Source organism: Chaetodon trifascialis, chromosome 3 (assembly GCF_039877785.1).
Source record: "Chaetodon trifascialis isolate fChaTrf1 chromosome 3, fChaTrf1.hap1, whole genome shotgun sequence".
Taxonomy (NCBI): Eukaryota; Metazoa; Chordata; class Actinopteri; order Chaetodontiformes; family Chaetodontidae; genus Chaetodon; species Chaetodon trifascialis.
Window position 1 is genome coordinate 1,401,628 of NC_092058.1, and position 22,822 is coordinate 1,424,449.

Here is a 22,822-nt window from a genome sequence, read left to right on the forward strand (position 1 = left end):
ACGTGTCTTCACTCTTTTAATTTTACCTCCTTGAGCCTCAAACTCTATTAAAGCCGTCAGATAAACGGAGAGAAAAGAAAGATTTCCCTTTGAATCATAAAATGGTAATAATCAAGTGAAGTACAAGCACCTCAAACTGTACTTCGGTATGTGTACTTAACTACTTTCCACACTGGTTAATTTACAGTCCTGGACATGTTTTTCTGACTGAGCTCCTCTCATAATCAACATTCACACATCTCCTTCACATCTGTGCAATACTACCAATGTTTTACTGTTAGATACTCTTTTCTACGGTGTAACAGTACAAAATACACACATATTATTATCTTTATGTGACTCACACAATACAATATGGCAATAATATTCCCATACCCTCCAAAAAATGTCCATATATAGTTGATTTTTATTGTCATTTTTTTAGCGTCTTTTTTGCTCTTTTACTGACGTTGTGCTCACGTTTGCATTCTGTCATGTTTTCAGCACATCAGGTGACGTCTGGACCCAGAAAACACGTGAAAACATTTTAAATATCTGAACGAGTCCTGACAGTAAGTGATTTATGAAGGATCGCTCTGAAAGCTCAGCTCACGTTTCAGAAATCACACCCTCGTCTCCTCAGACGGACTTTCCTCATATTTTAATGAAAAAGTAGAATAGTACAGTTGTAACAAATGATGCTTTACATGAAAGGTCAACGTGAAACAGCATGGTTTCATTTTCTCATCAACATCACAAACCTTTTATGTTTTTTTAAGTAAACGCTGTTTGCTTACATCGAACAATAAACCACGAATCCCTTCTGAGAGAGGCGACGGTGGGGGTGAGGGTGGGGGTGAGGTGGTGGAGGTCAGTTTCAGCTGTCACTGCAGCACGTGGGGGAAGAAAGATGGCGTTTCCCTCCGCGTTCAGGAAGCATGAACACCGGTGACAAATGTTTTCAGTTCACTCAGTCCGTTTTCTATTTTTAGCTTAAATTTCAACACGTATCCTGATTGGACGATAGTGCGGCTGATCCCAGAGCTGCTCGCAGGTGGAAGGTGAACATCGGACGAGCTGACGACGGCAGAGCAGCAGCACAGAAACCCTCTCAGCCGAAGCAAAGCAAGGAACAAAAAGCACGTTTAGAAATGACAGAAGGCAAACCCTTCAATAAATATCTAAATATTTCTTTCGTAGCTGAGAGAAGGATCTGTGAACCTTCTGCGTCAGACGAGCCAAAAGCACTTTAACACGAGTCGCCCTCACGCCACGTCCGCTGAGCGTCTGCTGTTTGGGGACGTGTCCGTTAAACTGTGAGGACGACTGGACGCCATCGTCCTGCAAAAAGCCTGAAACTGCGAAGTGTCATGAAGGAAAACTAAACCAGGAGTTAATTAGATTTTTTAATAACCGAACAACGTGTGACTGAGACTCTGGGCTGGAATATGAGCGACTCTCTGAACGCCTCTGCGGGGGGGGTGGGGGGGGGAGTCACGAGGTGTTAAAGGACCGCTTAAATCCAGTCTGTCTTAGTACAGACCTCACACGTCCACATGTTCACTGCATTCATCCCTCCTCTTCGTCAGGCCACTCAGAGACCTCTTCTTTCTGTAAATAGTGTGTCAGTGATTTGGAACAAGCTCTAATATACATCTCGTCTTCCTTTGGGGGAATTAGTGAACAAAAAGGGAGTTTCATACTAAAAGGCTGGAGGACATGGACTCAGCACAAACTGCTGAAGCTGCATATTCAGATGAACGTCAAAATGCAGCGTGTCCTCAGCCTCTTACACCGGGGTCACATCAGACAGGGACGTCTTAGGGGCCTGGACGGACTCTTTGAGTGGACATGTGGGCGCGTCGGCGCTGTTCTAAGACAGAGAGCCTTTAAGTCTCAGCGGGAGCAGCGTCCACGTCCTCCTGGTGGGAATCAGGGCGAGGCTGGAGGAACGCGACATTAAACACAGTCTCCAAACACGATGACTTTCTGATGAACGAGCGTCCTTTCATGACGGCGTTATCGGCCGGCGTCTGCGGAGGCTGAGACGTTCGATGTGTTCGAGCTGCAGGCTGCACGCTGACCAACACGCTTTGCTTCAGCTCGGCGGCTCCCTGCTCAGCGACGAAGAGTCACCGACGCTCGTTTTTCCATTAAAATGCATCAATAGATTACTTGGGCTGGAGAATATAACCAAAGGTCCCACGTTTAGCCGGCGTACTGTGAAATGTTTTGACTACGTGAGCGGAGAAACTGCTCCTTGAATCAGCTCCTGTGCGCTCTGATCGTCCCCTCACACTCGATTAACAGCAGAGGACGTCTTCAGCCTTCATCATTCATCATTCAGCATAACTTTACCAGATCAGTGTTCACCTCCAAAACCCATAAGACCAAAACAAACAGTCAGACAAAATCCTCCTCCTCTTCCTCCTCCTCCTCCTCCTCCTCTTCCTCCTAGGTCAAGTCCAAAGTTGTGTGGTTGTCTTTGTTTGGCTCCTGGCTACAGGTCTGTCCGTGCCTTGGCGGCTGAAGGCGCGTACTTGGGCATGAGCTCCGTGATCTTGCGGATGAAGTCGGACTTTTCGGCGCAGCCTTTGCAGGACTCACCCCACTCCTCCAGGATCTTCTTCAGGTCCTTCACTTTCAGCTTCTTCAGGTCCACTGTGCTCAGGTCCAGCTGTTTGTCTACAAGAGAAACACAACAAAAGACACAATGCTTAAAGGCGAAGCTTTTCACTTCTTCAGGAGCTGCTTTTAATGCGAGCCGGAGCTGGTTTGTTTGTCTCGTGCACAGTGGCTTCCCCACTACGGCTCTGCTGAGGACACCAAGTGATTCTTGTCTGTCCTCCACCTGACACTCAGGTGGAGGCCTGCCTTGCTGTGTGGGCACCACCTAAAGCTCCACCTGGACAGCACAGAGCTTGTGTTCCTGCAGGTGAAAGGGTTTCCTCACAGAGACCAGTCCATCACCTCGGACGGTGGGAAACCTGTAAGCGACCCCGTCGGTCCCTGCGGCAGGAGCTCCCGTCCACTGCTCCTCACCTGGGAGCCCAGGAGCTTTCCATCTCCCACCTGAGCTCCTCAAACCCTGCGCCTGTCATCAGACCTCTGCAGCCGCCCTCACCGCTCTTCTGCCACAGCTTTCGGACTACATCTCAAAAAACCTTGCTGGCACTTGTGCCACTGTTTGGACAAAAGCATCTGATGGACGAGCGTAACGCAGTGCAGGAGGAACTCTGGATCTTACGCTTTGGAAAGATTAAAATATGGCCGAGCTTTTTCTCCCTTACCGTATTTCAGTTCGCAGATCTGGCTGTCCTTCTTCTTGAGTTTCTCGCAGATCTTGTCCACTGGGACGTGGTAGCTGAGAGGTTTGGACACCTCGTTGATCATCTTGGTGGCTGCGTCACTCGTTGCCCCGATGTAGTAACACTAGAGATGTGAAACAGGAAGAAAGACGTGTGATTTGACTGTTTAACCACGTATGAAGGGTCAGTGGGTGGGTTTCAGTTTCCCTCCGTTTCATTGGCTCACCCACCCTCCAGATACCACCAACAAAGAAGTCATCATCAGTGCTACCTGACCTCATTTTGAGCGAACTGATCCTTTCTGACATCATGAAAAGTGTCTGATTGTCTTTGGAAATCATGTCCCATAACAAGAGACAGACAGAAAGATAACAAAGACAGAGACAGGTCTTTGCTGTGTGGTCGCTGCGCTGAGGGGCGTCAAACAGGAAACTCCACACAAACACACACCTCCCTTTCACTTTCGAGGAGAAGATCTAAACTCACGAGCTGCTTTCTATGACTGTCATCAGCATGACGAAGGCACTTTTCAGAGGGCCTTGAACACATCACGGTGCTTCTGTCCAATGGTAAAGAGTCACTTTGACAAAGCACGAGGGAGCGCCTCTCACCGCTCAAACACATGCAGGACCTGTGAAACTGGACCCTCGTGTGTGGAGGCCCAGCCCTCTGGCCAGGAGCTGCTATGCTAACATTAGCCACTCGGCCTCCTGAAGAAGCGCAGCTGGTTCGTGGGTGCTGAGTCTTAACATTCGTTCATTTTCATGTCTGACAGATATTCTTCCTCACAGCTCAGCTTCAGCTCTGCTCGAGTCAGAGGTGGTGGAGGTGGTGTGCAGGCGGGCGGGTGGTGGGTGGCGTGTGGTCGTAGCAGGTCAGAGCCCAGAAGCAAAGCTGTAACATGCAGCTCACACTTTACTGTTTTACACCTGAAGCACATCATGCTCATTCCACTTCGTCTATGTTTTTCAGCCACATTAGTTGTAACATGAAAATTTACTCCAGCACAGCCACAGAGGAGCATTTCACTGAAATAAATGACAAATAGATTCACTTTTCATCCCCTCCGATGTCCAAACACACGACACCGAAGGACCGACTCTCCTGATCTGTAGTTCACTTACAAAGCGGTTTTCTTTGCCTTTGGCGTCTTTGCAGCTCTTCACGATGGCCGTCTCGATGTCTGCATTGTTGAACTTTACGTTATTGTCCTTAAGCGACTGGTAAAACCTCCCGAGGAAGGTCACACACACTGAAAGGAAGAGGAAGACTCTGATTAAACAGCTTCAGAGGCAGCTGGGAGAGCTGGTTTTCAGTCTTTCTGGATGAAAGTTAATTCTATTAGATTATACAGAGACGATCGTATAGTAATAGCTGTTGATCCACTTCAGGCACTAAGGACAGAGACAAAGACCTGAAGCAGCTGTGGACAGACACCTGCTCATTTCCCGTCCTGAACACAAACCCGGTGGTAAACTTTTACCGGCTGTGAATCCTTTCTTAATTCTGACGTCAGCAATGACCTGATCTGCTTTCTGAGTGAGTTTCCTGCTGAGGAACAATCAAACCATCAACATCTGCAAACAACAACCTTCTGTTTTTGTTTGTTTACACAAAGTTTCGTCTCTTTCCTTCTGTGAGAAAAAAATAAAGTATTCTGGACCAGTTTAATTACCAGTAGGTGATTAACTGACAGAAAATGAATGATTAAAGTCTTCTTTGTCACATATGAGAGTTAATTTAAACTGTGAAGGGTTTGGACTGTTGGTCACCATTAAATCTTAATTTCATTAATTGATAATAAAAATAACAGTCTGATAAACCTCATCTATTATAATTATCATCATGTCACTGAGTTTTGTATTTCCTGTATTGTTCAGAAATGATGAAGATTAATTTGAGAAATCATTCATGTGTTTCCTCCTGAACTGAAGCCTGACAGGTGGGTGACGGTGGGCTGATCCGGGTTTTGGATTCGGTCTGATTTTAAGAACCAGTCCAGGATTTAGTGATTTTTGAGAGATGTTTTTCCTTTAGTAACGCTGTGTGGAAATGACACGGGTGTAAATGAACAGACTCTGCGGCTGAAAACGAGGCTCCGTCGTTACCGGACACCTGCACACTCTCTGCCGGCAGCTCGCGCTCTGGACCGGAGCTCTCTGCTACCTGAGAGACTGTAAAAGTTGCTGAAGGCAGGCAGCCATTCATGTTGGAGCTAAGTGAAGCTAGCAGTCAAACCTACCTTCACACTCTCCTTCCTTCAGGGCTTCCGTAGAACCGGGAACCAGGGCGAGCGCGAGAGCCACCGACAACCCCCGTAAACACAACATCTCGACACGAATAACAGATATTTAGTCTGAGCGCGCTGCTGACACGGAACACTTCGTACTCATGAGCCGCCGCCGCTTCACTACAGACACCGGCAAAGTGAGCACGCAACCGTCCCAGCTAGCACGTATTTCCGGCGTCACGTCATTCCGTACAGCCACCTCATTGGCCAAGAGGTCCGACCCTTCCTGTAGTCCTCCACGCATGTTCCTCTGATTGGACGAAGACGGAACATTCCGGGAACAACGTCCAGTTGGCGCCTTCTGATTGGGCCACATCCTCCCCGAGCGCTCACAGAGTATTTGCATGCACGAGAAAACCATAAAAGAAGAACTTTGCTTCTTAATGTAGTTTTCCTTTTTCCTTCTTTTAATTGGAAGAACAAAAACTCAAAGTATATTCAACGTTACTGCTGGAGAGTACGCATGAGAAATAAAATAAAATAAGAAATAAGTACACAAAAATATAAATAAATCTGCGAAAAATAGCAGGAGGTAAATTTCTGTAAAGGTTAAATGTAAAAGGTTAAATGTAAAAGTCACAAAGCTAAATCACTGTATTCAGCAAAACATCTCATGATCTTATTGCCCTTTTCAGTCCTGAAATCTTCAAGATAAGATAAGTTAAGATAAGAGTCCACATCAGCGAGAAAAACCTGCAGGAATGGTTTTTGCTAAAGCATGTCTTCATCATGGCAGAGAGCAGAAAGATGAAAACACTGGAACTGAAGTGTGAGCTCTATGTTTTTACTTTTCAAATAAGGTGAAAGAACTAATATTTACTATGAGTTATACATTTCAGCCCTTCAGAAGTTTTGCAGCTGTCAAGTCCACTGTGATGAATTACTCCAGATGTTTCATATCAGGAAGCAGAGGAACCCGCTGGACTTCAACACACACATCACAAAATACTACAAACACTACAAACAGTTACCAGAGCACCTCCTGAAAGACGAGGCAGCTTTACTGGAGAGGAAGTCAAAGTGCTTTACTCGAGCAAAGGAAAGCATTAGAATGACAGAGAGACACAATAATCAATAAAACTCAGATTACAATCAGCAGTCAGGATAAAATGAGGTTTGAAAGCTTTGATAAAATGAAATCAAATGCAAACAGAAGAGACCAGAAGCACAGTTAGAGTGCAGTAATAAGTAAGTGCAATAAAGAAAAGAAAAGTGCAGCAGAGAAGCCGATCAGTCAAGTCGTTATATTGGTGTAATCATGTAAACTCAATGTCCCCATAAACCTGCCTGAGCAGGAATAAAAATGTTGTTATCTTGGTGAAAAAGTCTCATTTGACTCCCCTGAAGCTTCCTCTGCTGAAGATAAGTCTACGTTTTACCCTCGCTGAGCATTAACGGACGCAAAACAGAGCGAGGACATTCGACAGAAGCTGACAGCAGCCGCCGATGATGCACAGGTTTTTAACACTAATGTTCACGGCAAACTGCCAGCTCAGCTGATCAATACGGATATTGATCATTTTGATACAGATTTGTCAGCAACAGCACGGGTAGAATAGAATAGAATAGAATAGAATAGAATAGAATAGAATAGAATATATCTGACATATGAGACATGAAGTCTCTTTTCCTTCAAAATTTCTTTTATTAGTTCTTTACTTTCAGACTATACTGATATGATGTGCTCTTTCTGTCAATTGCAGCCTAAAATTGTTTCTCAATCAAAAATGTTTACATTTTATTTTGTTCCAAGCGATAAATATATTCACCCCTCTTTATAACTTCGATAGTCATCATGGCGAGATGTCACATTTACTTTCTGTTTTATTTATTCATTCCTTCCTGTTTTGAATCTTAACGTTGTGTTTTCCTGTATTACCACTAGATGGCGCGGTTGCTTTCTTTCTTTTTTTGCTCTTGATTGCAGCAAGTCAATGGTGAGTGAAAATAGATGATGTGTGTCTCTTTAATCAAATTCTGTCCCCTCATGACAGAGATGACTGTGCCCTTTGACCTCTTGGTCGCCTGTTAAGGACAGGACAGGACAGGACAGGCAGCAATAATGAGCTCGGGCAGAGTCAGCTAATTAGGACAAGCTGAGTCTGACAGGACAGGCTTGAGTAAAAGTAGCAAGACCTCAGTGTAGAAATACTTTGTAGTAAGTAGCAGCCCTTCATTCACAATCTTAATCAAATAAGAGTACAAAGGTATCAGCATTTAAATATACTTAGAAAATGCCAAAAGTAAAAGTACTCATTGATGGCCCAATTCGGGCCATCATGCATCATCAGTAGACGTAGCATGTGGATAAAATGGAAATCCTCCAGTAAAGTACCTAAAAACTGTACTTCAGCACAGTACTCGAGTAAATGTGCCGTCGGGCTTTGGATTACTGGAGTACATTTCTCAGTGGTGATTCATTGTGGTTGGAGCCTGTGAGAGGAGAGAAGTTCTCATATGGATCTGATGTTCTGTGCCAGCTTTGTTCTCCGGCAGCAGCTCCGGATCAATGTTATATAAGAGTGACGTCACTCTGTGATCATTCACACGCTTCACGCGCGTGGCCTGCGGACCGTGTCACATTAACGTGAAAAGAGTTGAGTGTTGTTGGACCGAACCGTGTCCACTGAAGCCTCTGTGTCAGATAATAAAGTTAAAGTTTTGTGTTTTTTCACTGAATCAGTGCAAACGGCAGAGTGACGTCAGGGAGAGGTTTTTTTTGGCTGGTGACGTCAGCGGCGCTGCGCGTTGTTGCAGAGTCACTGCGACTGTTCGACTGTAAACAAGGCAGAGGAGAGAAAAGTCTGCGGTGAGCCGTCCGCTCCGTCCGCCTGCTGCTCTCCGGTCTCATCCACCGTCGATAATCCGTCGTGAGTGACTTCGTGGTCCCGGTCCAGTCATCCATGCGCAGTGTTTTAGTGAGGGCGCAGGTCGTGTTTTCGCGGAGACAGTTAGCCCTTCAAGCTAGCGACAGCTAGCCTGTCCGTCAGCCTAGCTCGCCTCAGCTGTCGCTAGCCTCGCTAGCTAGTCCACGTCCGAGGGCCTGTTGCCAGGGAAGAACCCTTTATGCCCTGGGTATATCTCTCTTTACTGCGATCAGGAAACCCTGAACCGTGAGTATCACCTGCAGTATTTTAAAATGTTTGTGAACGATTCAAAACCGATCAAAACGACGCCCTGTGACCAGCTAGCCAGTTAGCTTAGCAGCTAAAGAAACTTGCTAGCATTAGCCAGCAGGGTGGGAGAGCTGAGAAGTCCTGTGTTTATGAGCAGTGGACGCCTCTGTTGTCCCTGAGGGTTTGTTGAGTGTAAGTCAAACAGCTCATACAGATGAGTGGTAAACTCTCAACATCATATCTGTTATATCAGTTCTTATTCATTTAAGGCACAACTCGTGTTTTTAGCTCCACAAACACTTTGTGGTTCAGTTTATCATCCGCATGATGCCCATTACTCTGAAGAGGGAGTGATTTAAACAACATGTCAGACAGCTTGTCTTTGTTAATGTGTTTACTAATTGGAAATCACTGTTAATTACCCGTTCAGTCTTCTTATCTGGGATGAGTTTTAGGCTTTATTGTCCGTAAATTGGGTTCCACTACAGATTTAACCTGACAGGTTCGTCAGCAGTGGCTCACAGCTGTGTGATGATCCATATGTCAGTGATGAAGACTGCTGTGTGTCTGTGTTTCAGCTGGGTGGCTGGTCAGAGAGGCCTCCTCCCACCATGGAGGCAGGAGGGAAGGACAGCGAAGAGGAGACGCTGCAGACGGCCTTTAAGAAGCTGAGGGTCGATGCTGAGAGGTAAACGACAAACAGCTACCCGACTGACCGCGTCTCTGCTGCTGCTGCTATAACCAGTGAAATGCTCGTTTGTTGTCATTTCATGCTGTACGTGCTGGCTGTTGTCATCACGGTAGATATTACTCACTCTGACATCATTAGCCCCCCCACAGATGTTACGAGCCCACACTAGGACATGGTTTTAGGAAAAGGCACTGAGCCCGTGACCGGCTCTTCGTTGTGTGACAGTAGTGAGGCGTCATCATTGACTCCTCCAGCTCGTAGGCTGATGTCACCAAACCACAGTCTGTGCGGCGGCATCTGGAATATAAACATGCATTCAAGAATGGACTGAATGTGAATTAATACTGACATATTGTTAATAGACAAATAAATGACAGAAATGAATAACAAGTATCAGTCGTGAGAGTCGGAGCTGTTGATCATGAAGAAGTGCAGCTTGTTTGAACAGAGCAGCACGACAGACTGACTTACTGAAGGCACGTTATGGTGGAGCTCAAACTCTTTGACCACAGGCTTAAATCCTGTGTTCTCTCTGACGCTCACGCTCGCACGTCCACAGAGGTAAACGTTCCTTCAGCATTAGTTGTTGCTTTGGTCTGAATCTGCAGCGAGAAGCTGCCTGAAGGCTGCGGGGAGACGGACTCACCCTCCACGCCGTTTGTCTCGACACATTCAGGTCGTGCCGCCATAAAACGTTTGAAGCGTTTACACTAACAGACTCAGCTTCAGTCGAACAATGTCACAGTTTGACATTACAGTTTTCGCTGTAATTAACCAGGAAATCATTATGCTCTGGTTTCTCATTTGCATCAGAGGCAGCAACACAGCATAAACCAACCGAGTGCTGCACTGCCAAAACTTTCTGGATAAAACTTTGGTTGTAGACATTAATAGACTGTTTATCAGTGATCGTTTGTGTCACAGTGAGCGCAGAGCTGAAGAAGTTGCACAAAAGACTTCAGGACGAATACACTTAAAATCTACATAAGTCAAACTTCCAAAACACATTTAGTTCAGTCTTAACAGACATCAGATGGCTTCCTGTTCTGTGCTGTTTTTATTGGCTTTGGAAAAACAGTACATGCTCTGCCTCATGCAGTCAGTTTTACTTTCAGAAATCTTCCTCGTGTTTCGATCTGCGTCTTAACGGCCTGCCAATCAGGGGCCGCCGCAGACCGACCAGCTGCCTGCAGGGGGCCGATGAGGAGCTGCCACCCTGTCAGCTCCTGCTTGCTTTTAGCCTCTTATGTTCAGATTCTACAGTGTCAGTGCAAGAAATCATGCAGTTTGATGATTAGATCCTGGATTCATTAACCACACATCACCTTTTCCTCTGGACTGTGGAGGTCGGACAGAAACCTCCGACAGACTGGAAATCTCTGGATTCATCATTGATGTTCAGATTTCAGTTGATTGAATCAGTTTCTAGTTGTTTTTTGGTTTGAAGTGCACACGTTGACCTCCTGCGATACAGCTGTTGAAAGTGTGTTTGTTTCCGTCTTCCTTCCAGTTTGCCTGGAGCTGTGAGCGTTTCAGAGGCGTTGGCTCCCCGAGTGGCATCACGCGTTTGTCTCGACGCCGGCGGAGCGAAGCCCAAACTCGGCTGCCCGAAGGATAACTGGCATGGGTAAGTCAAGGATGTCCCTCAGGTGGCGGACGTGTCGTCTCGTGAGCCGAAGGTTTGATTTTCAGGCTGCTTCAGCCGTTTAGAGACTGCAGTGAGCTCTGTGGACCTTTTCTTAACACTGACTTTAAAACCACGTTCTCGTTAGTTTAGTTGTGCTGCTTTACTGAAAATTGTGACTTTTTGATTCAGTCCAATCAGATGTAAACAGGTTTTGTTCTGACGCTCAGCTTGAAACGCCTCAGACCTCTCGACCTTTCTTAGCCTGCTGGTGTCAAAGCTTCAGCCCAGCAGGACCTTTTCTGTGTTAGCAGAAAGTCTCTGTGGCCCGGCTGCTGAAGGTTTTGGGAAAGATAAATGCTGAATGTGTGGCAGTGGAGAAACCAGACTATTGATCCAGTATATGAAACATTTAGGAGCTCATAATACGTTTCAGACACAGATTGTGATGAAAATGCTCCTAATATAACGCTTTATGCATGAACAGCATCTCATCTGTAGCTTTAAATGGAAAACTAAGAAACACAGAGTCCTTTAACACAGAAAAGATCATTTTCCATGCAGCTGCTGATAAAACTGGCAGCATGTCATTAAGAAGTCTTTGCTCATAGGTGTGGACTATAAATACGCCATAAAAAGTGACCTATGAGCTGTTAATGAGCAGACACACCTGCTCACAGGCGCTGGCAGAATCTGCTTCTTAAGGTGGAATTAATATATGCAGAGAAAAGGAAAGTCTCGTCTGGAAATACTTTGGCCTCAGTCCAGAGACGCTGCCGGTGTGAATGTTACCGAACCTTCATGCGAACGAGGCTGTCAGATAATAATTAGAAATCGTTCATTTGATCTCTCTGGGAGAGGTTTACAGTGTACAACGTCATTTAGTTCATTTTGTTGTGTGCAGGGAATTAGATTGTGACTACGATGCGAAGAAAATATGTCTACACCGGTCGCACGTCTCTTGTTGTCTTGGTTTGCTCTCTTATGGACATGATGAGTAAAAATAGATGTTCAGATGGTTCAAACCTGTTTGTGTTTATAGAAAGAATAGTCAAACGTCATTTTTGGCTGGTTTTGACAGCTCGCATGGAAACAGAGTCCTGTGGTCAGAAAGTCAGAGGCGACTTCGCGCTGGTGTCGTCATCGATCTGTTTGATGCTGACTTTGTCAGACGATGTTGTGACTGTCATGGTTTCGTCGGCTGGTCTCTCTCCAGCTCGTGGGATGTTGGCTCTGACGCAGTTTGTTGTCTGCAAATAGAGCAGAGGATGAAGATGAGATGCTGTTGTTTTTTTGTTGTTCTGGTGTGTCACTGTGGGTGGAGGTCTCTGCAAAAACGGTCTCCTGTGGGTTTTCTACATGAAACAGCGTAGTGCAGGTGTAGTCTGATTTGCTCCTCCTTATCGTCCCTCCTCTGTTTTCTCCTCCCTCCATCTTTAGCTGTATGAGGAAAACTTCGAGAGGAGCTTCCAGAACTCAGCGGCGTCGCAGGTCCAAGTCTCCCATCCTCCACCCTCCAAAGTTCACCTACTGCAGCACCACTGCAGCGGCTGCGCTGTCGACCCCTAGTGGCTGCCTGAAGCACCAGCGCCTGGCCGTGCCGGAGCCCGTGGAGCCCCGGCCCGCCGTCGACGGAAGAGCGGCCTCCTCTGTGGCCGTCCCGGCCCAGAAAGAGCTCCCCTCCTCGGGCGCTCCCGGCCACATCTCGCCTCTGGTTTTCGGATCTCGTGCTGGCTATGAGACGCGTGTTGGCGCTGTGGTTTCCTCACAAGAGATCCCCGCTATTATTACTACTGCTGCACCATCAACCAGGCGGGACGGAGGAAGCTCTGGAGACGGCCAGTCGAGCGAGGAGAGTGGCCTGGAGAAAAGTGCCTGTGACGGAGCAGAGTCTGGAGCAGGAGCTCCTCGGCTATCGGGACCCGCAGAGGCCTCTGACTTCAGGTCTTTATCAGAGCTCCACAGCAGCAGCTCAGCAGAGGGCCCCCACGTCCCCTGCTCCTGTGCCTGGAGGAAGAGTTCAGATTCCCAGCAGGAGAGCAGGCAGGGGGCCGAATCTCAGTGCCAGTGCCGGTCCAACCGTCAGGGCTGGGCTGGCGTGGAGGTGTACTCCTTCACGGGGCTCCGCAGTGTCATCTCGGAGTGCGAGAGGAGCCTGCCGAGCCACGAGGACGCCCCCAGAACTCTCAGCGCCAACAGTAACGCTGCCGCGGCGGCGTCGCCTTCGTCGCTGGCATCGGGCTCCCCTCGCTCGTGCTCGGAGCAGGCGCGGGCCTACGTCGACGACATCACGATAGAGGACCTTTCCGGCTACATGGAGTATTATCTCTACATCCCCAAGAAGATGTCACACATGGCCGAGATGATGTACACTTAAAAAGATAAAAAGAAATATTCTAACGTCGCGAGGAAACGATTAAGAGGTTTTTTGTGTTGAGGGAGCAGGCGCCTCTGAGGAATGTCAGTAGTGGGTAGAAGAACGATCAGGCATGAAAGTTGTAACTTAATTATACAACGTTAACTGATTTTAACCCAGGTTGAAATGTCTCCATTGTCCCCGCCCTCTGTTTGACCCCCCGCGTTTTGCTAGAACTGACAGAAACATATTACCACCACATACTTCTCATGAGTTTCGACTCTCGCCCTCCTCCTCTGTGCTGCGTTTGAGTTTAGTTTTCAGTTGATCGGTGAAGGTGCCAAAGCTCTTGGTGCAGACGGAGGTGACGGTAGGAACGTGCGAACCTGTCATGCCGAGTGTTTGTGCTCTTTGACCCTGAACGTCACCTGTCTGGATTTCATTTCACTCAATAAAGAAGCAAACTGTGTTTCTTGGAGAGTGTGTTGTCGTCTCTTCAGTCGCAGTAACACACAGCAGCTCTTCCAGGTTTGACTGGTGATAAAAACATGAAGATCACCTGTTACCAGTGAGCCTGTTTACCTGTGGAATGATCCAAACAGGTGTTTTTGGAGCGTTCCAACACAGAAATCTGAAGCTGATGAGGAAAGACATTAATTATGTTGACTTTCAGGTGAGTTAATTAAAAAACAATTAGCAAACCATCAGATTCTTCTTGATTTGTGTTTTCCATGGCGTCCAGCTGTTGTGGAATCAGCGTTGAACATGTTTAACAATAAAAAATCCAACTTAAAATGTTGTCAAGGATCATGGAGAGTTTAACCTCCGCGGTCCATCGAACCCACTCGTCCTCCTGAAGTCTCAGCTGTGACTGCAGGTTATCCCCCTGCTCTTCAGTGTCGCAGCTTATTTAAAGGAGGACTTGTCGTTGGTCTTGATTAGAAGAAAGACTGGAGCAGTTAAAGGCCGAATGCTGCCTTCAAAGGTTCCTCTGACGACCTGTTTTCACCCCACGGTCGACTGTTCACGCTCCATGTCTTCGTCCCTGCAGCCTCGCTGACGGGACGATGGAGGACGTGTGACCTTCATGCTGTCGTTCTGTGAAATTGAACCCTTGAAGTCTTCTTCAAAATGCTCGACATGCACTTTCAGGTACTTTCTGTCTGTCTGAGTCTTTCTGGGGAAGTGTTCAGTGAATTTTCAGACAGGAAACAACACGACTTCCTCTCAGCTGTTCTTCAATCAGCCACATCAGAGATCTTTGCTTTGGTAAGAAAACAAATTCTCTTTATTCAGTTTTTCTATCACGTGTGAATGTTTCTGTCCGACGCCGATCATGATGTTAAGTTATCGTGAGCGCAGGGCTTCAGTTTAAGTGAGTAAGTGTGAGTGGCCAGTTGGAGCTCTGCTGCTCTCTGGAGCGCAGCAGTCACACCTGGCCACCAGGGGGCAGCCTTTGCTCTTGTTTGCTCTGTGAGGTCTGAGCCTTGACTTTCTGCATGACACCAACATGGAAGGATCCAGCAGGGTGTGTCTCTGTTCCTGAGGCCCGGGATGAAAAGGACGCGTCCATCAGCAGCCGAGCAGCCCGCAGTGAAAGCACGAGAGCCAGCAGGCCGTTCTGGACCGGCAGAGTGGCACAAAGGGAACATGGAGTCCAAAAACACAGCTGTGCTCAGAGCAGCCATGTTTGTTTACAGTGATTTCTCGATCTGAGCGTTTCTCACCCTCAGTCACTTCCTGTCTTTCTTCATCATCATCATCATCATCATCATCTGTACTCACTGAACACAAAGTTATCTGGAAGCAAGAAGAGAAGCAGTGGGGGAAGAAGTACTGACGTGTTTTACTGCAGTAAAAGCACCAAGACTACACAGTAGAAATACTCTGTTAGAAGTAAAAGTCCTGCAGTCCTGACTCAAACACTGCACTTAAGTACAAATTAGAGGTACTTGTAGTTTTCTATGATGCCACTTTGTACATTTTACTTCACTACGTATATCGGACAGCTTTAGTTACGAGTTACTTCACAAATAAAGATTTTTACACACAAAATGTACAAAGAAACTTGTTAGAAATGAAGCTAATAATAACAGTAAAATCATCGATAGTTGCATCCCTGTGAAATGAACAAGTGATTTCACATGAATCACTTTGTGCTTTTTTACTGTTTTAAGTACTTTTTCTTTCAGCAATTAAAATACATTTTCCTGATTATGTACTTTTACCTCAGTAAGGTTTTGAATGCAGGACTGATAAAAGTATTTTTCCAGGGTTGTATTAGTATTTTTACTTCAGGAAAATATCTGAATACTTTCTTCACAACTATACCAGCAGTCAGTGAAGTCTGATGCACGTATAAAATACACCATACTGTTGATTATACTTTATTATTACTGTGGATCTGCAGAGTAACTAATGACTCAAGTCATCACATCTTCTGAAATGTTCTCGATGAAGGTAAAATGATCCTAATCAATATTTGTAGAGTGAAAAAGAATCACTTCTCACCTCACGCAGCTTTAGAGTGACTTTCAGCTTGTTGTTCATCTTCAGACACAAACTTACTGTCCTGCTTCAGTCTCTGAGCGTCGCTTTCAGAATAAAAGCTGTAGAAAGCCTCTGAACACACATACACACACTGTGCTCCTGCCGCCCAAATGCTAATGTCAGCATGCTAACATTGCTAATTAGTGCAAAATACAAAGCACAGCTGAGGCTGATGGGAATGACATTACTTTGGTCACAAACGTAAACACAGATGACTGCCACCATTAAAACCAATGAAACCAGAAATATTGTGAGAGAGGGTGGAGGGAGGGTGGAGGGAGGGTGTGGGTGACAGCTGCAGCCTCTTCTGTGTCTGTGGGTGAGAAGTTAAATGTGGTAAAAAGTGACTGAGGGTTTGTTTACAAGCTTCTTAATCAGCAGTTCCTCAGAAAAGGAACTGACACTCAGATTCAGTCAGACTGTGGGAACGAGAAGCTCCCTCTGGAGAGGAAGATAATCTGAGGTTTGAGTCCGACGCGAAGCTTCGGGAACAAAGATCATGGCAGGAAGTGGCTGTGGTGACACTGAACAACGACCACAAACAAATAACCCCCAGAAAACAAACTTAAACAATCTGAAGAGTGAAGCTCTGTGCAGCCTGCAGAGAGCAGCAGACGCTCAAATCTTCACTGAGCTGGAAAACTCTTTGTTTCTTCTATTTAACGAGACAAAGAGTCTGCAGCCGTGTTAGCAGCTCTGCGAGGCTGGACTGAGAATAGAGCTGCTTTGAGCTAAATGCTAACAGCAGCATGCTAACAGGCCCACAGTGACAATGCTAACATGCTGATGTTTGCAGGGTACAAGGTTCATTTATTATCAGGCTGCAGCACAGGGCTGCATAATGAAATGTTAGTGTGTTTACACTGCTCATGAAACCAGAATGATACGAATGGGTAATGAGGATGATGATGATGAGGAGGAGGAAAATAAACTTTACTCTAAGGTGGAGGATTTATGGAGAGAGAAAACCTAAAAATATCTGTTGATATTTACTGAAATGGGATAAAGGAAACAAATCTGAAATAAATTCCACGTTCACTTGACTGTGGAAAATATTTCTCATCAATTATACCTGATATTTATCTCAATATTTCAATTGTAAATCCAGAAATTTCTTGATGTGTGAAAACATTAAAACCAAATGTATTTAAAGCAAAATACTGACTGAACACACAGTTTCCTGCTCATTTCTACCATTAAATAAATAGAAAATATAAAACTCTGCATGTCTAAAAGTTATATGTAAAATGTAATTTCCATATGTTTGTATTGGTGGTCTTATGTGTGTCGCTTTGGGCTCTGGGTGACTATGATACCGCTCGTCTTGTGAATTTCACAGACACAAAGACACACTTACAGTCAGGGAAGCAGGAAAACACCTGACAGATAATCTGACGTCTGCAGCTAAACTCGATTTCCTGCAGCTGCTGTTTGTCTGCGGAGTCTGAGGCTGTCGGGGATCCACGATCGAGGCCAAAACCGCCGCGTTCACGTCCTCCATCTGAAGCTTCACTGATGAGAAGAAGCCGAGACTGTTCCCCTCAGACGAGGAGTCTTTGAACACGATGACGCAGCTCACTGAACGACTCATTTATCACAATGTGACGCCATTAATTCACAATAACCTTGTTTTCTTATTTTGTTCACCTGCCTGAGCTCAACCCACCTGATCCAATCACCTGCCTGCTCAGCCTGGTGGACCGCCCTCTGCAGCCTCCATCCTGCTCCTCTTCTTCACTTCTCTCACACTCTTTCTTTGTTCTCTTCCTCCTCTGCTGACCAAAGTCCTGAAAAACCTGCACAAAGTATTTCTCCACAAATCGTTCGGTGACGTGTTGAAGCTCAGCTCGGTGTCGAGTCACTTGCATGTTTTCTCAGCAATAAATCACCGCCCACACCGCCTGTCAGTCACTGAAAGTCTGCGTTACAAACAGGATGTTTGTTTCCTTTATCTATAAATCCATCCTGTTGATCAAACTTCATGTGGACAAACAACAACACGCTGCTAAATGTTCGCTGGTCACTGCGTCCTCTAAATATCTGTGAGCCTCCTCCAGTTTACCCAACACACATTCCACAATCACACACTCACAAACAGAGAGCCGTGTGTGTGTGTGTGTGTGTGCGTGTGTGTGTATTCAAGTGTGTGTCAGAGGTTCTTTCTGGCTGCGAGTGAAGAAATAAGAGACATGAAAGAAAAGCAGGGAGCGGCCGTCCATCACAAAAAGCCTGTTTCACATTCTGCAAACAGAAAACAGACTCGAGCGCTCATGTGTTCACGCTCTCCTTCACTCTTCATATGAGGTGATCTCCTCAGGTCACGTCAGGACCTTCAGACGTGCAGAGGAGCTGCTCACAGCTCAGAAGCTGCCTGGTGTCTCCACCAGGCTTCAAACAGTGCTGAGCGTTTATGCCTTCATTCAGGGGCGAGTCCTGATTGGATGATTGGGACAGCAGGTGGGAGATAAAGAGCTTCACTCAGGGAAAACCCAAAAAGCAAAACCTCAAAAACTGAAAAGTAAATCAAATGAAAAACATGCAGAACAAATATTTTCTGCATTGAATCAAATGTTTCACAGAAAGAAGTTTCTTCATTCAGGTCTTAAAAAGACTCTAAGAGATGGTTTAACCCAGTTTTTCACACCCACTCTTTGCTCTTCTACATTGTCATGTTTTATTGCATGTTTGTCTTCAGAGTCTTTTCTTTCTGAGTGTAAACACAAACGTGGTGCTGCAGTGCGTTCACATGCATTTAAGAGAGCAGGTTACTCAGAGAAACCAGGTTCAGCAGGTCGTCTGAGAACTGGTTTACATGCACTCATGTAACCTGTTTATCTCTTCTGCTCCAGATGTTAAAGCTACAGTGAAACTGAACCGTCAGAGTCGAGACTTTTCACCTCGTGTTCGATCAGGACGAGGATAAAAGTTTCATGAATGAACTTGATTCTTTGGAAATGTAAATAAAGTTTTTCCAGCTGCTCCTGCTCGGATGTCGCTCTGTTAGCGCCCCGAGCTAAACCTCATAAAACCACATTGATTGGACGAATTTATGAATCAAAAATATTTGTTTCTTACACAAGAGCTGATTTTAACTGTTTTGTGTTGGAGTGAAACTAATGATTCTTTTCATTCTGGATCAATCTGCTGATCGTTTTCTTCATCGATCGATCGATTGATCGTTTGCTTTGGAAACTTTGTGAAAACAGTGAGAAATGTGGTCACAATGAGTCCAGAGTGATACCTTCAACGTGTTTGTTTGGTCCAAAGCTCCACATGATTACAAACACATTCAGATCATTGAGAGGAAAAGCAGCCAATCAAACACCTGAGAAGATCAAACATCACATGACTCGACAGCAGAAATGATTTAAAGGTCCACTGTGGAGGATTTAGTGGCATCCAGCAGAGAGGCTGCAGACTGCATCCAGCTGAACATCCCTCACCTCACCTCACCTCTCAGGGTTTGGTTTGTCCATTCTGGGCTCCTGTAGAAACACGGCGGTGCAATATGGTGGACCTGATCCCTCCGTAGATATAAAGACTCATTCTAAGGTGAAGAAAACAATGATCCTTATTTTCAGGTGATTAAACACTAATGAAAACAGAATTATGGTTTCTGCTAATTGATCCCCGTAAATCTGACAAACTTCTCCTTTAAACACTTAGCAAAATCAAAATAATTGCTGATCAGTTTGTCAATCAATCAGTAGAAAATGGCATGAACAAGTCAAGTACCTGGAACTTGTCCTTCAGCACAGTACTTGAGTAAATGTACTGAGTTACATTGCAGCTCTGGTTCTGCATGAAGCTGAAGTGACTCCTGCTTCTCTTTGCCTCCCTCGTCTTCCTCCCGTTCTAACACCTCCTTCCTTTTGTTTGCAGGAATGCGGGACGACAGATCGAGTTCCTGTAACATGACAGATGAAAAGAGGCGGAGGGTTACGGTTACCAGAGGGAGCGACAAAGAGAGACAAAGACGTCCTGACAGAGAGACGTTCTGAGACGGATGAAAGCTTGTGTTTGACTCCTAAAGCCTCATAATGAGGCCTGGGACCCAAAGAAATTAGGTTTGTGTTGTGAGTCAATAAGAAACATGTTTCCAGAACACCTGACTGATTTAGCTCCGATCATTAGCGACTTGTTTTGACGTGTGAGGTTAAAGACGCTCGTCGTCATAAAGTTGAGTGCTGAGTGACGCGTGCAGCCTTCGGCCATTTTCCTCAGAGATTTACTGCCGCATGCTAAACCCACTTTTTCAGCTCGGTGGTGGAAGAAGCACTCAGATCTTTTAAGTAAAAGTAACCATATTACAGTGTACAAATACTCAGTTACAAGTAAAAAATACTGCATTCAAAATCTTGCCTAAGTACGTAAGTACTAGCATATTTAAAATATCAAAAGTAAAAGTACTCATTTTGCATAATGACTCAGTTCAGAATAATATATAAACAGTATGATTATTATGTTGCGGCTGGTGGAGGTGAAGCTAATCTAATTGCTAGTAGAAGTGGAATGTATAAAATGGAAATACTGGAGTAAACTACAAGTACCTGCAAACAGTACATCAGTAAAGTACTTCAGTAAACGTACTTCATGACATTACACCACTGCTGAGGGTGTCACAGGACCTGAAGCTTCATCTCTGCTCAGCTTCGTTGAGTTGACGAACTTTGAAGCAGTTTCGACTTAGCTTCACTGTGACTGCGACTAATAATCAGTTTGATTAGTGATTAATTATTGTCTTGATTAATCCCTAAAATGTCAGCGAATATCTGAAGGATAAAGTTCTCAGAGCCAAGATGAGATCTGAAAATGGAACTTTAAAACAACAGCTGACATCATGCTAAGATGCTAACAATGACAGTGCTAACATGCTGACGTTTATTTACCATGTTTAACCATCTTTGCTGTGTGTTAGCATGCTAACCTTTGCTAATTAGCTGTAAACCAAGTACAGCTGAGGCTGGTGGGAAAGTCATGAAGTCAAAGTATTTAGAAATGACCTGATGATGGCGCTAAATGAAATGTCAGAGTTAGTTCCTCCTGTCTGAACCACCTTTCATGACGATCCAGCCAGTCGGTGTTGAGATATTTCAGTCTGGACAAACTTTTCCAGACAGAACCAAAAGGCTGAATCACTTTTCCAGTGAGGCCTCAGTAGGTGGCGCTCTCTGAGTGACTGATGCTTCCTTCCCAATGAAAATGTTTTTATTCTGAGAACAGAGGTTCCATGTTTTGTCATCTCACTGTCAAATGACAAATAACTTCTGATTCAATGACTTTTACGAAGTTATTTTGTACAAAAACACTGAATTTACTTCATGAGACAAATCACAATAGTTAAAGGAAAAGACATGTCGTCCTGATGATCGCGTCCGTCTCCTTTCGGCTTGTTTCTGGGAGGCCTGGACTCCATCGCGGTGCTCACCCCTCTCATTGGACCCCTGACCTCAATGACCGCGTTCAAAGCCCTCTCAGGGTGGTGTTTAGGGGTGACGGGGGACACGGTGATTTGAGGCTGCCAGCTCTAAATGCTTCCACATGCTTCCGCTCGGACGTCTGTGAGTTCGGATGTGTGAGAACCAAATCTGTGGGAAAGCAGGCGACGACCTGAAACCTCCAGGAAAGGTTTCACCTCGTGGTCCCAGCACAGTTTTTCTTTACTGAGCTCAAGTTTTAAAGGAAAACTTGCTGAAATTTGAAAATTAAACTGATCAATTAAACCAGTTACGTGGAAATAGAAGGACAATCATTACAGCCGAATACGTGCGTTCACTTTGCTGCTCGTTAAGCTAAAGTAGATGAGGAAGTTTGTTTGTTTGGTGGCTCAGGCTACATGCTAGTTATCTTAACATGCTGCTAGCTGGTGTTGGCTAGCATGCTGTAAAGCTCTCACTTGGTGCATGTGATTTCTTCGAGATCACTTCGAGCCACAATTTCTGTATGAAAGGTGCGACACAAATAAAGTTTATTATTATTATGTTGTTAGCTTCTGATGGTGCAGACTCAAGTGCTGTTTAATCTTTGGTGGCTCAGGCTACGTGCTAGTTATCTTAACATGCTAGTAGCTGGTATTGGTTAGCATGTTGTTAGCTTGTGACGGTTTAGACTGATGTGCTTGTTGAGGTGACGCAGATGAGGTAGTTTGTTTGGTTTAGCGTGTTCTCAGCTGCTAGCATACTGTTAGCCGCTGGCGTTGGTGTGTGATGTAGACAGAAGTGAATAAGTTGCTTCTGAAGGCTGTTTTGTGTGTGTGGGTGCAGGTAAAGATGGGGTTGGTGGTTCTGTTGAGTCTTCTTGATGTTGTGGGTCAAACTCAAGCAAACAGCAGTAACTGAGCGACTGACTGCACTTTTACAAACATAACTTCATACTGAAACCATTTCCTTCAATAAACAGGTGAAGGGACTCTGTGGTTGGCTGCTAATTAGTGGTGCTTTGTGAGAGGAGTGAAGGCAGATAAACAGTGAAGGTGGCTGCAGCAGTCAGATCTCAGGTCAGCCATTGCAGTTTGGCCCCAGCAGATATAATGTAGATATAATGTCGGGTCAAGCTGCCAAGTGTCTCTAATGGTGTTAATGGTGTCAGTAGATTTATACCCACCGCAGAGCCGAACGAGGGGTCAAAACATCATTTAACATCAATACTGGGCCTCCACCCAACTTTTAGTGTGTTTCTATGTATTGATGACTGATCGCTCCTGTGGGGGGACGTGCGCTCACTGTGAAACAGCCAGTTTGTGTGTCCAAAAGCAGACATTATTTAAATTCATCATTTATTTTCAAATGAGCTTTTCTGATGATTTAAGATTCACTTTATTAAATCAAAAGAGACAAGTCTGACTCCCATAAGTTACATTCATGTACTCATTTTCAACAACAAATACATAAAGTATCAGCATACTTAAA

At 45.2% G+C, this 22,822-nt stretch overlaps 2 protein-coding genes across 3 annotated transcripts; one reads left to right on the forward strand and one right to left on the reverse strand.

Moving 5' to 3' along the window:
• Positions 1–627: 627 nt before the first annotated feature.
• manf (mesencephalic astrocyte-derived neurotrophic factor) lies at positions 628–5,732 on the reverse strand. Its single transcript, XM_070959950.1, has 4 exons — positions 5,530–5,732; positions 4,412–4,539; positions 3,270–3,411; positions 628–2,664 (listed from the first exon to the last, which is right to left on the reverse strand). Exons 1-4 carry the CDS (start codon positions 5,615–5,617, stop codon positions 2,480–2,482), a joined length of 543 nt encoding a protein of 180 aa, XP_070816051.1. The 5' UTR covers positions 5,618–5,732; the 3' UTR covers positions 628–2,479.
• Positions 5,733–8,122: 2,390 nt separating this feature from the next.
• Positions 8,123–13,842, forward strand: oser1 (oxidative stress responsive serine-rich 1). Of its 2 annotated transcripts, none has more exons than XM_070959992.1 (4): positions 8,123–8,690; positions 9,272–9,381; positions 10,895–11,011; positions 12,449–13,842. In XM_070959992.1, exons 2-4 carry the CDS (start codon positions 9,305–9,307, stop codon positions 13,383–13,385), a joined length of 1,131 nt encoding a protein of 376 aa, XP_070816093.1. In that variant the 5' UTR covers positions 8,123–8,690; positions 9,272–9,304; the 3' UTR covers positions 13,386–13,842. The 2 variants fall into 2 exon arrangements, with proteins under 2 accessions (XP_070816093.1, XP_070816095.1); XM_070959994.1 differs by having other exon boundaries at positions 8,239–8,447.
• Positions 13,843–22,822: the final 8,980 nt, after the last annotated feature.